This window comes from Engraulis encrasicolus, chromosome 16 (genome assembly GCF_034702125.1).
Source record: "Engraulis encrasicolus isolate BLACKSEA-1 chromosome 16, IST_EnEncr_1.0, whole genome shotgun sequence".
NCBI classification, from domain to species: Eukaryota; Metazoa; Chordata; class Actinopteri; order Clupeiformes; family Engraulidae; genus Engraulis; species Engraulis encrasicolus.
The window spans coordinates 10,250,834-10,266,485 of NC_085872.1; the positions used below are offsets into that span (position 1 = coordinate 10,250,834).

The 15,652-nt window shown below is 43.8% G+C and overlaps 1 protein-coding gene across 5 annotated transcripts in view; it reads right to left on the reverse strand.

Moving 5' to 3' along the window:
- eps15l1b (epidermal growth factor receptor pathway substrate 15-like 1b) overlaps positions 1 to 15,652 on the reverse strand; it is a 55,557-nt gene that overhangs the window by 25,198 nt on the left and 14,707 nt on the right. For 4 of the 5 annotated variants that reach the window (XM_063218565.1, XM_063218564.1, XM_063218562.1 and 1 more), the window contains exons 11-20: positions 14,449 to 14,596; positions 13,403 to 13,465; positions 9,833 to 9,933; positions 8,585 to 8,657; positions 7,249 to 7,410; positions 6,622 to 6,819; positions 3,016 to 3,183; positions 1,997 to 2,114; positions 1,571 to 1,665; positions 1,313 to 1,373 (exon numbers count right to left, since the gene is read on the reverse strand). In XM_063218565.1, coding sequence (XP_063074635.1) covers positions 1,313 to 1,373; positions 1,571 to 1,665; positions 1,997 to 2,114; positions 3,016 to 3,183; positions 6,622 to 6,819; positions 7,249 to 7,410; positions 8,585 to 8,657; positions 9,833 to 9,933; positions 13,403 to 13,465; positions 14,449 to 14,596 — 1,187 coding nt within the window. The remainder of the gene's footprint in view (positions 1 to 1,312; positions 1,374 to 1,570; positions 1,666 to 1,996; positions 2,115 to 3,015; positions 3,184 to 6,621; positions 6,820 to 7,248; positions 7,411 to 8,584; positions 8,658 to 9,832; positions 9,934 to 13,402; positions 13,466 to 14,448; positions 14,597 to 15,652) is intronic. The other variant, XM_063218563.1, reaches the window with a different exon arrangement.

A 15,652-nucleotide genomic window follows, 5' to 3' on the forward strand; every position in this document is an offset into this window, starting at 1 on the left:
CTGGTACAAGAATGCTTGGCCAGAGTGCCTCACTATTCCTCCCGTCTAGAGCTTGACTGGTCATCCGAAGCACTTTACGAAGAACTGTTTGTTGAAATACTATGTATCCATTTAAAACAAAACAAAAATAGAAAATGATGCTTTCATTTTACCCCTCAGTTGAAATCGCTATTTTGATTTCATTATATTGAAAAGTAAGGATAAATCAGGCTAATCATTAACACGGTTTCAATTAGATCTATTAGATGACATAAGTGAAATAAATCATTTGTGACCTATTCAATCAACACTATTTATAAAGTGCAATGTTGGTCAGTAAGTTGCTCTGGACAACAATAGTAGGCACATGCACCACACGTGCTTGATGTGGCCTGAGCTGCAACATGCAGTTCAGGAACGCACTGCAAATGAGGATCTCTTACATTCGAAAGTGTAGGTTGGCCGTCTTTCAAGTTTATAATTTCTTAGAATTATGTACGCAGCATGCACCCATAATTTGGGAGCACGCATTGGACCAAGCTGAGCCATGTTCACCCCACGTTCACCCTCCCTCTGTTAGCCTCCCCTCCTGTCCCAGTCCTTTGTCTCCTCACAGACCAGAAAACTACAGAGTCCAGGACCAAGGCAAACAAACGCGCTGTGGCTACTATGGGCAGATTGAGGAAAAAAATATAGAAATGGCCAGTGTCATATGACACTTGTCTACTTGGACACATGGGCACATCGTCGCCAACACACATGCACACACGCACGCACGCGCGCACGCGCGCACGCACACAAGACAGAGGAGGCCTGCCATTTTCAGTGAAGCGGGTGTGTGCATCACTTCAGTGGAGACAATGGTCAGGGACAAATGTGGTTAAAATGTATAAATACACATGGACAGAGAGAGAGAACGGGAGGCAATGCTTAGTTAAAGAGCAGGGACTTATGGATGGATGGATGGATGGATGGATGACAGCTCATATGGAGGAATGGATGAAGGAAGGGAAGGAGGGTCAGATGGATGGATAGATGGATGGATGGATAGATGGATGGATGGATAGATGGATGGATGGATGGATGGATCAAAGGATGGAGAGATGGATGAAAGAATGACAGATCAATTGGGAGAATGGAGGAAAGAATGAAGGAAGAGAAGGAGGGAATGATGTATGATCAAAGGATGGAGAGATGGATGGAAGAATGACGGATCAAATGGAGGAATAAAGGAATAGATGAAAGAGGAGAAGGAGGGATAGATTAGATAGATAGATGGGTGGATGTATGGATCAAAGCATGGATGGATGAATGGAAGAAAAGAATAGCCTACCTGAGTCTTTCGCTTTGGAGCTGGGCTGTGTGAAGGGGCTGCTGCCTCGGGACAGGCTGGGCTGGATGTGGGGACAGAAAGAGGGAGAGGACGGACATTTCAGCACGGGAGAGATATAAAAGAAAACAAAATGAAAATAGCACCACTGCACTGCAATTTGTGGAGAAAAGGTGTGGATATCATGTGAAGAATAGAAACACCTTCAGCAGTGGTTGTCTGAAAAAACATACACACACGCACACACGCACGCACTATTACCTTTGCTGAACTTTTCCCAAAGGGGTCAGCAGAGCCAAAAGGATCAGCAGATTTGAAAGGGTCGTTTTCTTTGAACGGATCGCCACCAAATGGGTCTGGAAGAAAGCAGACAACAGTTTCGGGATCTATCGCATTCAGAACCTCTCCGTCTCAAATGAAAGCCCATCTAGGAGACTCACAAATGTCATTGTCACACAGCACTCCGCAGCACACGGCGCACACAACAAAATTACATTTATGCCTATTGCAAAGTTGCACAAATATGTAATATCAAAGTGTACTATGTAATATGCAATATCAACGTGCTAGTGTTGTACTTACAGCACATCCACAACATCACTTCTACGCAACACAATTCCGTCATGGAGAGGTACTTTTTTAAACATGAAAAAAAAAATCGACAATATTCCTCAGCAGTGAGCTCACCTTGAAAGGGGTCTGATTTAAAGGGGTCCTCTGACTTGAAGGGATCTGCAGGAACCTCTTTGGCTGTGCTGCTATTGAACATGGCTATCCTAGACCGGAAGGAGCTCGAGCTGGTCTCCTGTAATGAAGAACAGACAGGCACGTACGCACACGCACACGCGCATGCACACACACCCACACCATGAATGCATGAATGCACACAACACAGACATGCACACATATAGAGTGTGTATAAACAGTATAAACATTAAAAGATGCAATTAAAGATAGTTTGTACAACCACTGGTCAAGAGGCAAGCAGAGATTTGTCAAAACATGAGGAGAGATAGGGGTTAAATAACCATATACATTCAAGTAAGGCAATCAAGAGTTGCTGTGATAGTTTGTGAGTGAGTGTTTCAACTATGCTGCTTATTGAAACTGTGCTACCTATTGCCACATCTGATCATTTCATGAATATTGACGAGGTAATAAACTAATATAAATGTTAATAATACTATCAATTAATAGATACTGCTAATTAATAATACTAGCATCACCAAAGAACAGTACGCTTTGCAGCAAAATTCCGGAAATTCAACATGGCGGACATGAAGAACATCCACCTTTTCATGTATGAAAAATGCAATTTTCCCAGAACTTGGTGGTGGTGCGTACTCTATTCATGAAAAAGGTAACATTTGTGAATGGGCAACATTAATATTTTTAGCAGTTTCTTTCCAGAATTACCGTGCACATTTAATGCAACTGCATAATTATGCAAATCAAAACAAAACTGAATACATAATTCATAAGCAACAACATACTCCCACACACACGTACGGTACATAATTACAGAAAATCACACAAGTCACACAAATCCATTAACAACTAGTTATGGTTACATACTTAAACGCAAAACACACACTCGCGTGCGCAGGCACACACACACACAAACAATTATAAAAACACTCATCCATTTCTAATGAATGTACCTTGTATGTTAAGAAAAACACACACACACACACACACACACTCACCATGCCATCGACGGGGCGTTCAGTGATCCTGTGGCTGGGCAGGGGGTCGTCAAGCTCGGGGAAGCGTTCAAGGTCGGCCAGGGAGCCGTTCATGGCCTTGCTGTACTCCTCGATGATCTTGGTCAGCTCCGCCTGGCTGTCCCGGATCCTCGTCATCTCGTCCTTCGCCTGGGGGGGTCAGAAGGGGAGAGAGGAGGAGGGGAGGAGGGGAGGAGGAGGGGGCACAGGAGAGAGGAGGAGGGGAGGAGGGGAGGAGGGGAGGAGGGGAGGAGGAGGGGGCACAGGAGGAGGGTGGAAATGTATTCAACATCACAATTCATCACAATTGCAGAAGCCACAGCAGGGGGGTGACCAATTTTAGCATGTTCAGGTCATAAGAGCCTGTGACATTGCATGTTAATGACACAGATCTGAGCATTCATGAACTGGAAAGTTTGTCATAATGAAATAATAAAATTGAAATAAAATAGAACTATGCCCCACAATGAACCCAACCCCCTCACACTTGGCTTCTTCTCAACGCCCCCTGAGGGGTTGTAGAGTCTCCGTTGAGAAACACTAGCCTGGATCAGACGTGTCACCTTTCTTACATACCTTCTCCTTATGATGCACCAGCATAAACAAACACCAGCTGTGTGTCGTTTTTGAGCGACAGTTCTAGAGAATTTTGCCACACACAATTAATTAACATAATTAATTAACAACTCCCTCTTCCCACGAAACAAGATTGTAACATACAGTACATCCTGCAATATCTCACCTACAGAAGCATGATGCCATTTAACTATATGTGGTGTGCACACGTTCTATATGCGAATCACATAATCTAGATAACATCATTTCATTTCCTGCATTGAAGTTGCATTGTTTATCCAAATTTTGCTCAGCAGAAAGATAGCAGTGTGTCTGTGAGAGAGAGAGAGAGAGAGAGAGAGAGAGAGAGAGAGAGAGAGAGAGAGAGAGAGAGAGAGAGAGAGAGAGAGAGAGAGAGAGAGAGAGAGAGAGAGAGATAGAATCAGTTATAGGAAGTGAACACACCCTTAGGTATTTACCACACACACGTGCCAAGATCTTCCCTATCAGATTTAAGGCAATGAATTGAAACTTTGCAGAGAGTTGAGAAAGTCACTTCAAATGTTGCACAACTCAACCCTCCTTTCTGGCCTTCTGAGAAACTCACTTCTGAGGTTTGGGCCATTTTCCCACAGACATGCATACACACTCAAACACATACAGTCAGTGCATGCAAACCCATTCATTGCACGGGCGAGTCATCAATGCAATTTCATTGTGTGCAGTGTGCACTTGTGTGCTGTGGAGTACTGTGTCACAATGAGAATGCGAGTTAGAGTTTCCCCGGTGGGCTTTCATTTTCCACTTCACATTCACACACACTCACACTTGAACACAAAAGTACATGCTAGGAGCTCTGCTATACTCATTTGATTATTCTTATTGTAACTGTTTTTATGACAATGAAATATTAAGAGCTTCAATCCCACACAAATCCCTTTCCTGTGCTGTCTGCACACGATACTGTAATTAGCGGTGCAGGACCAATAGGCCACGCACCCTCGTGGGCCCCTATTTTCAGATATGTCAAAAAAGTAAAGTAAATAAAATAAAAAAAGTAAGTAAAATAAAATAAAAAGACAAAAATTAATTGAGTGTGTGGGCCCACCGGGAAATCCCCGCTATGCCAGATGGCCAGTGCAGCCCTGATTGCAATAGCGGCTAGAGATGACTTGAAACTACAGGATGGCGCAACACCGCTTTTGTACTCATTTGTAACATGCTAACATAGTCTTAATATAGTGTTTCTTACTCATTTTCAACCATTTGTAAATATTGTATGTATTAGTGCTAATAGATGTATCCCTAAAATAAAGTGTTACCGTTTTGTGCTTTTTGTTGATGTGTTACTTGCAAAGTGTTTATAAACATTTCAAGGCTGCTGCAGCTGTGCCGTGTCTGCACAGTATTAATATAGGTTTTTTTTTCACTAATTTGTAACATAGTAACATATGTAGTGTCATGTAGGGCTGGGCAAAATGACGATAAATATCGTTATCGTGATATAAAAGTGTCTATCGTGACTTTTCTCCTATATCGTTTATATCGTGATAGTAATTTTATCAATTTTATACAATTGAAGATCATTTAATTACATTTCATGTTGTCACTGACGAACCATTCAAATGGTCAGACCTACATTGGGCAGTCAGACCTTCTATACAGAGCACAGAAACATCACAGAGCTGACAGTCAGACAGGCAGACAGCTGAGCCACCCAGCAGACTGCCATACAGCCAAACTAAACAAGGAGAGCGAGACAAGAAGACGCAGAGGGAGACAAAGAGATATGATGCAGACTTCATGAGTGTGTGAGGGAGAAAATAACAAAGAAACAGCATCCAAGAATCACAACCTACCCGAAAATGAGTCTCGCCTCACACCCAAAACTGGACAGCTGTAATGATCCACTTTAACCATCATCTGCAGTGCCTATTATTCTTAGACGTCACAAATAGAACAAGTTGCGCACTTTTGGATTCTTTTACTCTGGAATAATGGCCGGATTAAGATGACCCGGGGCCCTTAGGCTACAGGTTGCTGTGCTGTGCTGTGTTAACTCAATTTAATTCTGAATAAAGCTTAATTCCGCTTTGAAAACATCATGTTAACACTTCACAATTTGGAATTAAAGGAAAGATAAAAGTAAACTCGACGGAACTATCTAATTCTGAATTATTAATTCGGAATTAAAAATGTCATGTAAACGTAGCCAATGTCATAAATACAAGCTATAAATGAAGGTTATCTCTGCCACCTGTGGAGAGGAACAAGACTTACAAATACACTACAGATTAATTTTTCAACATCACATCTCGCAATTACATACATTTTGAGTTTTGGATAATCAGGGGTCCCTAGGCTTCATCCATATCTAGCCTGTGCGTTAGTCTGGACCTGTCTGGAATACACTAGGGTAGGCTGTGCACAAAAGCTGAAGACATGCAAAAAAACCACACAGTGTGTAATTTTGTGAAGCTGATTGTTTTAGGACTGCAAAAAAGGGCACATCAGAAGCATAATAAATTTAGAATAGAGCAGTTAAGCTCAGAATAGACACAGTGTGCAGTCTACAGTAGGTGTGTGATGAATGTGATTGATGCAATAACAGCATGCTACTGTGTGAAGAAGTGCTTGTGTGTACACATACTACCGAGTGTGTACTTCTTTTTCTCAGAAGTCACCAGGACAGCTGACAATACAGCACAGACAGCGGGTGTGGCACCTCCACCATCCTGATCATCTGTGTGTGTGTGTGTGTGTGTGTGTGTGTGTGTGTGTGTGTGTGTGTGTGTGTGTGTGTGTGTGTGTGTGTGTGTGTGTGTGTGTGTGTGTGTGTGTGTGCGTGTGTGTTTGCAGGGTCTGCCTGTCCCCTCATCTTGTGCAAGTGTGCTGAATGTAGATCTCTGACTGTGTGTGTTTGTGGGTGTGTGTGTGTGTGTGTGTGTGTGTGTGTGTGTGTGTGTGTGTGTGTGTGTGTGTGTGTGTGTGTGTGTGTGTTTGTGGGTGTGTGTGTGTGTGTCCTCCTCTCACCTCCTCCATCTCGTCCTGCGAGGTCTTGAGGAGGTTGAGGATGCTCTGTAGTTTGGCCTGGCCGGCGCGGATGCCCTCCTCCAGCTGCGCCTCCTCCTCCTCCAGGCAGTACAGGTCGGTACGCGTGCGGCTCAGCTCCTTCTCACGGCTCTGCACCTCCTGCTCCTGGGAGCTGATCTCCAGCTGTATGGACGACATCTAGAGACACACACACACACACACACACACACACACACACACACACACACGGGTGTAAATAATACACATGGGCGCACGTGACACAGATATTTCTGAGGCATTTGTTATGTATGCAACCACACATGTACACGAATGCACACAGACAGACAGGTACGAACTGAATGATATGAGTGTGAATACATAGAGTTACGTGTAAACCCACACACACACAAACAGAGGTGCACAAAGACGTATTTATGAATGTTTGTGTGTTTGTATCTTTTTACACAGGCTTTCATAAATACTCCTTTGTGCACCTCTGTTTGTGTGTGTGTGTGTTTGTATATTTTTACACAGTCTCTCTCTCTCTCACAGACACAGACACACACGCGCACGCGCACGCACACAAAGACCTGCACAACAGTTCATTCATCCTCCCTCCCCACCAACCTTCTGGCTCTCGTCCTGGTAGCGTCCCTTGACGTCCTTGAGCTTGTCCTCCAGCTTGGTCCTCTGCTGGTCCATCTCCTGCAGCCGGTCGTTGGCCACCTGCCGCTGGCCCTCCAGGTCCTGCACCCCGCTGGTCTCCCGATCCAGCTCCCCTTGCATGTCCTGAGAGACGGGAGGCAACACAATCCAGACCATTTGATTTACTTACTTTATTTATTTATTTTCATTACTCCCCTTGCAGGTCCTGAGAGGAGTTCATAAAGGTTGGAGCTTCACCCAGCAGAGTCTTCTTCTTTTCGGGGTGCTGACCAAAATAGTGTTAAACTGAAAAGTGAGAAAAGGTGGCACCATGCATAAAAGTCTTTTGTTATTATGCAGACGCGTCTGACCTGCAGGTAACCGGCTTGGCCATACCTGTGCTGTAAGAGTTTATCTGGAGCTCGTTGGCTTTGCTGGCGCGTCCTTTTCAGGATTGAAACACAGCCCTGTGCCAGAGGCTACTGCCAGTAGCTGCCAGCTAGGGTATTACCATAGAGATGAACACTAAATGCCAAACTGACCAATCCTATGTATTGGAACTAGGGAGGTCAACAATGAACCGGTTAATTGACTTTGAATTAAACGGCTAATCGATTTAAAATAACTAATTGCAATTAACTGCCAACTCAACTGGCAAGAGACCCAGGTGGAAATGGGCATGACGAAGTGCGTGTGAAGAGGGGTGTGAAGAGTGGGAGCATTTCAATCACCTTACCAGTTAAAAAATATAAATAGAACTTAATTTCATCTCATTTTTGATTGAAATGATCATATTTAATCAGGTTGTTTTTTTAGGAAACATTGAGATTTGGATAAAAAAAACGCTGCATATCAATTATTCGTTGTTCGATCGATAAGGTCAATCAACAACTAATTTGCACCCCTAATTGGAACAAATGGCTGAAATCATCGAATGCTGGCATCAATCGGTAACACACATTATCCTCTGGGTGGAGGTAACATCTCTGAAAAAATATCTGTATACCTGCCCAAGACGGCAGGACCCAGGGTTGGGCCATGCATAAAGGCTGAACATGGCAGCTATAGTTCGTATATAGACAGATTTCCCATTTACAAACATTCACAATATGAGGAGGGGCAAGATGCTAAACAGCCAACAACGTGAGTGCATTTTTTAAGTGACAGCAGTTTCCAACAATCAGAGGTTGAAGAGGGACCCTGTGTATCTTAATCCAGCCCTGCTGGCTGTGCAAGCAGAAAGGGATTGTTTGCAAACGGAAAACCCATGTATATGGGGTATCAGATGCAGGGCCACACCTGTGCTGCAACATCTTACCTGCAGCTCGTTATTCTTGCGCCTCAGGGTCTCCTCCTTCTCTCTGACCTCCTGCTCCAGTGAAACCTTCTCCCTGAAATCACAGTTAACACTTTTTTTCATTTTTAAAGATACTTTTTTGGTCTTTTAACTTTCTATGATAGGACAGTGAAGGAGTGACAGGAACTGAGTGGGGAGACAGAGACGGGCAAGGGTTGGCAAAGGACACAGGCCGGAATCGACCCCAGGTCGGCCGCATAGCAGACGACTGCCCCACCGTTAGCGCCACGGTAAAGCCACAGTTGACACCTTGAATAGGAGGAAAGACTACAAAATGGATTTGCGATAAGACTTTGTGGTCTGCCAGGTTGCTGTTTGGCAATGGTATTTTAAGTGAAGTGAAAGTGGAAGCCCACCTGGAAAACTCCAACTCCCAGAGTCATTGTGACACAGCACTCCACAGCATACGGTGCTCACTGCATACAACAAAATTGCATTTTGCATGCCTCACCCGGGCAAGGAGGCAGCCCGTAAAAGCGCCCCAAGGGAGCAGTGCGGCAGGATGGTACCATGCTCATGGTACCTCAGCCATGGAGGAGGATGGGGTGAGAGCACTGGTTAATTACTCCCCAAACCAATCTGGCAAGTCGGGAATAAACAGCAACCTTTGGGATACCTTTGGGTATGACGTCCCAACCGCTTACCCAGGACTGCCCGCACATTACAACCAAAGGTCAACATTTGGCTAAAATCAGATCCAATATTTCTAAGCTCCAACAGAGCTCCACGCCTCCCACATGAGTTTGGTGCTCATGTTATAATGTCAGTCTACATGGGCCGTCTGTACGAAACTAATACCATGTTGTGGTAAGACCAGGTTAGTGCATACAGGGGGCTGACAGGGGCTGACAGGGGGCTCACCAAAGGGTCAGTTGTCCTGGACCCAGGAAGAGAAGGGGCGCTGGGCACTGCGTCCTCATTATTCACTGTATGTAGGGCTCTAAATTAACTTTTTTCCACCATCACCAGCCAAAGTGGCAAGCAGATGTTAATCTTACTGGCCAAACACACACTCACTACTGTGGCTAGTAAGTTCTTTTTTTTCTACCAGCCAAACTGGAATTTCACCAGCATTTCACCGGATGGCAGGTGTTGATTTAGAGCCCGGATTGTATGTATTGGGTGTGTGGGGGCCTTTTAGGCGAGTATGTCCCGGACCCGACCAAAGCTGTGAGCGGCCCCGAGTGCATGTATGCATAGCCCACTCACTTCTGCAGCTGGTTTATCTCCTGTATGACATCGTCAAGCTCTTTGGTGCCAGTGAGCTCCAAGGCCACCACTGTACTGATGCTGCTGCTGCTGCCAGAGTCCTGTAGGAGAGACACAGCACCGGGTCAGAGGAGGGAGGGGGTCATGAGGAGCGTACGTGCGAGAGAGAGAGAGAGAGAGAGAGAGAGAGAGAGAGAGGAGAGAGGAGAGAGGAGAGAGGAGAGAGTGGGGTGGGGGGGAGTTGGGAGATAGGCACAATGAGAGAGGTTAAGGGTAAGACTGAAGAGTAGAAAGGTGTACCACATCAGTCCACAAATAGAAGCTAAAAAAAGAGACAAAACTCACACATGCTCACACACACACACTCACCTGTGGTGAGGCAGAACGTGGATATACAGAGAAGTGTAACCACAAAGTTCACACATGGCAAAAGATCACAGCATCTCTCTCTCTCTCTCTCTCACACACACACACACACACACACACACACACACACACACACACACACACACACACACACACACACACACACACACACACACACACACACACACACACACACACACACACACACACACACACACACACACACACACACACACACACACACACACAAAGTGTTATACCCATGAATCTGCCCAGGAATCAGTGTGAAATCTACCATACCGTAAATGAAATCGAACAACCCCTCTCAAAGGAAAAGACCCTTCTCTAGAACTTTAATGTGCCACCACAATTAGCCACAAAAGGAGAAGATAGCGATTTTGATGAGTCAGACAGGAAAATGAAAAAAAAATACCAACTATCAGGGGTCATGTCAGCCCATTGGTGGAGACTGAAGATGCAGAGACATGAGGGCAGCATGTATTTGTATGCGTGTGACACAGTTTGCCCACTGGAGGGCAGTGTGGGCCAATGTAAGAGGCAGGCAGTCTTGGTAAGGTCTACACAGGGCTGTTGTAAACATACTCTGGCTCTCTCTCAATGTCCAGTGTTCCAGCCTTACGAGGACATGAAACGCCCAGCGATTGGATACCCCGCAGAGTTCACCAAAGAGTTTCTAATCACTGGCGGTTCACGTCCTAGTAAGGCTAGAACACTGGGCATTGAGATAGGGCCACTGCTTCTCAAAGTGAAGTGTGCACCTTTGGAGTGCCACAGCCTGAAGTCATACACTGACAAGACGAGGCTGAAAGCCTCACTAGCATTTCAAACGTTTAAAGGTGCATTGCACTGAAGATGTGGCCAGAGTAGGTACTGCAACTATGCTGCTCATTGAAACCGTGCTGCCTATTGCCAAATACAGTGCCATGAGAAAGTTTGGGCGCCCTTTTGGAAAATCATTACATCGGTTTATTTCTCGTTGAGCTTTTAAAGTAGCAACTTCATTTTAACATATGTTAATCTGCGGGGAAAGAGAAACATTTCAGCAGTGGAAGATTTTTCATAGGTGTTACAGAAACAATTTTATGTGGATTAAACAAAAATAGGCGTGTGCATAAATATGGGCACCCCAAAGAGAGTATACCATTAATATGAAGTAGAGCTCACCTTTGCTGATCTAAAGGCCTGTGGATACTTGCTATACAAGTAGACAAGTTCAACTGCCTGGTGCGACTGATAGTTGCCAATTATTCTATCCAGAACCCCTCTAATTCAGTCAGGTTACTCATCTGTCTTCTTTAGACATCCTGGTTCAAATAAATCCATTCTTTTTCAATAATGGTGATACCTCAAGATTGGTATGACCATTTCAAGACATTGTACTTGTTCTTTTGCATTAACTTATTGTTGAATTTTGATCAGTGCAGTGCAATTACTGTCCTGCTAGAACGCCAAAACTCAGCTCAGCCTTATTTTTGTGACTGACCTTTGAATATTCTTTTGAAAAATCTGCTATTTGAAATGAATTAGTGAGGCCCTCAACTGTAATAAGTTTTACAGTGTGTATGCGAGCCATGCAGACCTATAGCAGGGTATACTTAAGGCCAGATGTCATGGAATGTATGTGTGCATTTTTGCCATGTCCACCTCCCATTGTTAAGGTAAAAAAACTCTAGCTCATTCTCATCTGACTACAGTATGATTTCCCGAAATTCTTTTAGCTTGTCCAGATAAGCTTTCTGCATAAGTTTAGCAACTTGTTTCTGATGGATACACAGGAAAGCCTTTTTAAACATCACCCATCCAATGAGATTTTGCCTTGTGAAAAGTATATGCGGAAGGACCCATGTCTAAGTCTGCACTATCAGCAGCTATGGTCTTGTAGTTCTATGGAGGTGTTCTGTAGTGTGCCTGTTACCATTCTTACCATCCTTTACCCATGCCTTTTTAACTATTTTTCAGCAAACTACATTTTCCTTTCACGAGTACCATTCCTGTGGCTTTCCATGCTTTCCACTCAAATGGATTTCCATTTCTGGGTGTGGAGAAACATTGTCCAAGACTTCCAGATTATTTTGTTTACCTTTCTCATTATTCATAGTAATGCATTATCTTTCTTTGAAGTCTGAAAAGAGTTGTTCAGAGCCCACTATATTGCCACTCTCCAAGATAGAATTTAGGACAAACCTAGTCTGCTATTATGTACGGTAAATAACATTTTAATGTCCAATCACTGCTGTCTCAGTGACTGAAGGTATTCCAAAGTCATTAAAACCAGTTTGTGCTGCAAAGGTGAACTCTACTTCATATTAATGGTATACCTTATTTGGGGTGCCCATATTTATGCACATGCATATTTTTGTTTAAATCCACATAAAATTGTTTCTGTAACACCTATGAAAATTCTTCCACTGCTGAAATGTTTCTCTTGCCCTACAGTTTAACATATGTTAACATGAAGTTGCTACTTTAAAAGCTCAATGAGAAATAACCCAATGTAATGATTTTCCAAAAGGGCGCCCAAACTTTCTCATGGCACTGTATGATATTTTCATGAATATTTACTAAGCAGTAAACTAAGATTTACTAGTGAGGCCAAAGTACAGTCATTTTTGCAGCTAAAAATGTCTATTTCTGGAAATTCAAAATGGCGGACCATGGAGAAGAACAAGTTGAACAAAACAAACTACAAGAATGTTGATATTGATTCATAACAGTACGCAAATCAGTAGTCAATAGTAAAAAAGCTCTGAAAAGCAACATGAACGCAATTTTACTTTTACTTTTGACTCTTCTGTTCAACATGCATGGCTTTCCCACACCCGTAATAAAAAGCCTATTAAAAGCCTGGGTGCTTTGTAAGGGCAAGGATGCAGTAAGTACAACAACCTTGAATATTCTACGAATCAAGGGTATGGGACTTGGTAAAATTTCAGACACACACTTCCCTTTGGAACAGTACTTGGAACGAGTCACGATGAAAAATGGGCGCTACTCATACCAGCGAGGACATCACACTTAACTTTGAGAAACGGCTAAAAACGAGCCAGAGATGTAGGTGCTTTACATACTGAGTGCTAGCAAAATGTACAGAGGTGGGCGATGATTACGATGCGATGATGCAGTTTTAGTATTCTAACTCTATGTTAATCTACTCTACCCAACACATGGGGGTATGTTACTCACACGACAACTGTTAAAGACAGCTCTTTGGGGCACAAGAAGAGGGGCCGTAAAGCCATAGAAACCCTGCGGGAGAGAAGATGAGGAGGACAAGGACAGACGCACACACACAGACAGAGACACACACATGGAACACACAGCCATGAAAGTGGAAAACACATAGAGGTGAACCACACATTAGGAGAAAAAAAGAGAAAATGTTGATTGGGATTTAGAGATGCACATCAGAATTAGTCATCCTTTGACAAGAGGTAGATTTGAAACACAAGAATAAAAATTGACATGCAAAAGAAGTCTCCCCATCCATGTTACAACACACAACACAGCACACACCCAAAAAAGCAAAGACTTTTCCCAGACACTTTCAACAACCCACAACTGCACAAGTAAGGTTAATGTTAATGTAACAGTGAAGACAGTCAGAGACAGTGGCGAAACTAAGCCTAACAGATACAGAGACCAATAGCTCCATGTTGTATGATTTTCAACAGCAACGTCTGCAAGGTGACTGCTCTGACTAATGCTGTTCCCAGTGAAATGTCTGTGGTGTTTCTCTGGGTACAACAAGTCTCAAGGATTAAGACAATCATGCATTCTCAGTAGACCTTATACATGTCAATGTAGGGTTTTTTTAATCATTTTGGAAACAGCAGCAGATGTGAATTTGGATTGTCTGAATGCACTACTACGCCTTCCATTGGGGAAAAGTGAAAAGAATCTAAGTATGCATAATGGATTTTTGTAAGCAGGTGTGTGTGTGAGTATGTGTACGTGTATATGTATGTACGTGTGCGTGTGTGTGTGTGTGTGTGTGTGTGTGTGTGTGTGTGTGTGTGTGTGTGTGTGTGTGTGTGTGTGTGTGTGTGTGTGTGTGTGTGTGTGTGTGCATGTATGCACGTGTGTGTGTGTGTGTGTGTGTGTGTGTGTGTGTGTGTGTGTGTGTGTGTGTGTGTGTGTGTGTGTGTGTGTGTGTGTGTGTGTGTGTGTGTGTGTGTGTGTCAGACAAATAACATATATGTGTCTGACTCCAAGTAGTCCATGCTACTCACGGTTCCCCTATCTGATGGAGGCATCATGTCTGGGGTAAGGGTCTGGGGAGGCTCCAGGCCCTTGGAGACCTTCTGCTGGATCAGGTACATGGCCAGAGAGAACTGCTCGCGAGACAGCTTCCCCCTCTGCTTGGTGTCGGCCAGAGACCTGCACACAAAACCAATACCTTGTTCTTCTGGACCAGGGGTGGGGGACCGTTTTCATTCGAGGCCACATTTACATCGGACCCCACCTTCACTAGGTCCCCTGAAAATACAACTTAATTGTATTGCAAATGTAATGTCTAAGATTTTTTTTTTTACAAAATGTCATATTTCATGTGAAACTGCATGATATTAAAATTACATTGTGGGCCGAATAAGAATAAGTTCATGGCCTTCGAGACATAGGCTCCCCACCCCTGTTCTAGACACTCGATGTAGGTTTTAGTTATGGAATATGACAGCACAGCAGCGTAATGGGCTCTGGTAGTTTCACCATAAATTCTTCTCAATCTTTGGCAGTTACTTTGTGAACACATTTCATGTGACACTGATGGCTTTGTTTGATACTTCTGCGATCAAATGGCCAATTTCAAGACAGTCACATCCCTCTGGTAGCCTTCAAAATTGTTTACAGACCTCTCAGAGTTTGTCAGATCGCTTTTGTGGCCCATTTCCCAGAGGAAAGCGAAGTTGCCCAATAATTATGCACAACTGATATAGGGTGTTGGGCTCCTTTAATCACAACCTGTCTTACTATACAAATGTGCATGACCTGGAATGCTTACATCCAATAAGTGTTCATACAGGCTGGTTTTGGAAAATGTGCATAAAATGTAGAGTATGGTCAAAAAAGTTGTTTGCTTAATAATTCTGCACACTGTTCACATACTCACTGTCTGCCTGCCATCAGGGAAATGATTACTGTTGGTACAGTTTTCTCTCCTTACACGGATGGGACTTGTTTCAGGAGAGCGGAGACAAGGACAGTAAGAGGTGCTTAAAAGCCGCATCAGTTAAGTGTCACCCTGATGCTTACGCACAGGAGTTCACCGCTGAGCTCTGACAGCAGGAGAAGGAAGGAGGAATGGCTCTGGCCGTCTGGCTAGTCAAAGAGGAACCAGCCATAGAGAGAATAATGTTTTCATTTTCTGTCCCGCCATTCAGGTAAAGGCGGTGGCATAGAATAAAAAAGAAAGAGCGAAACTTTCTCCACAGAGAA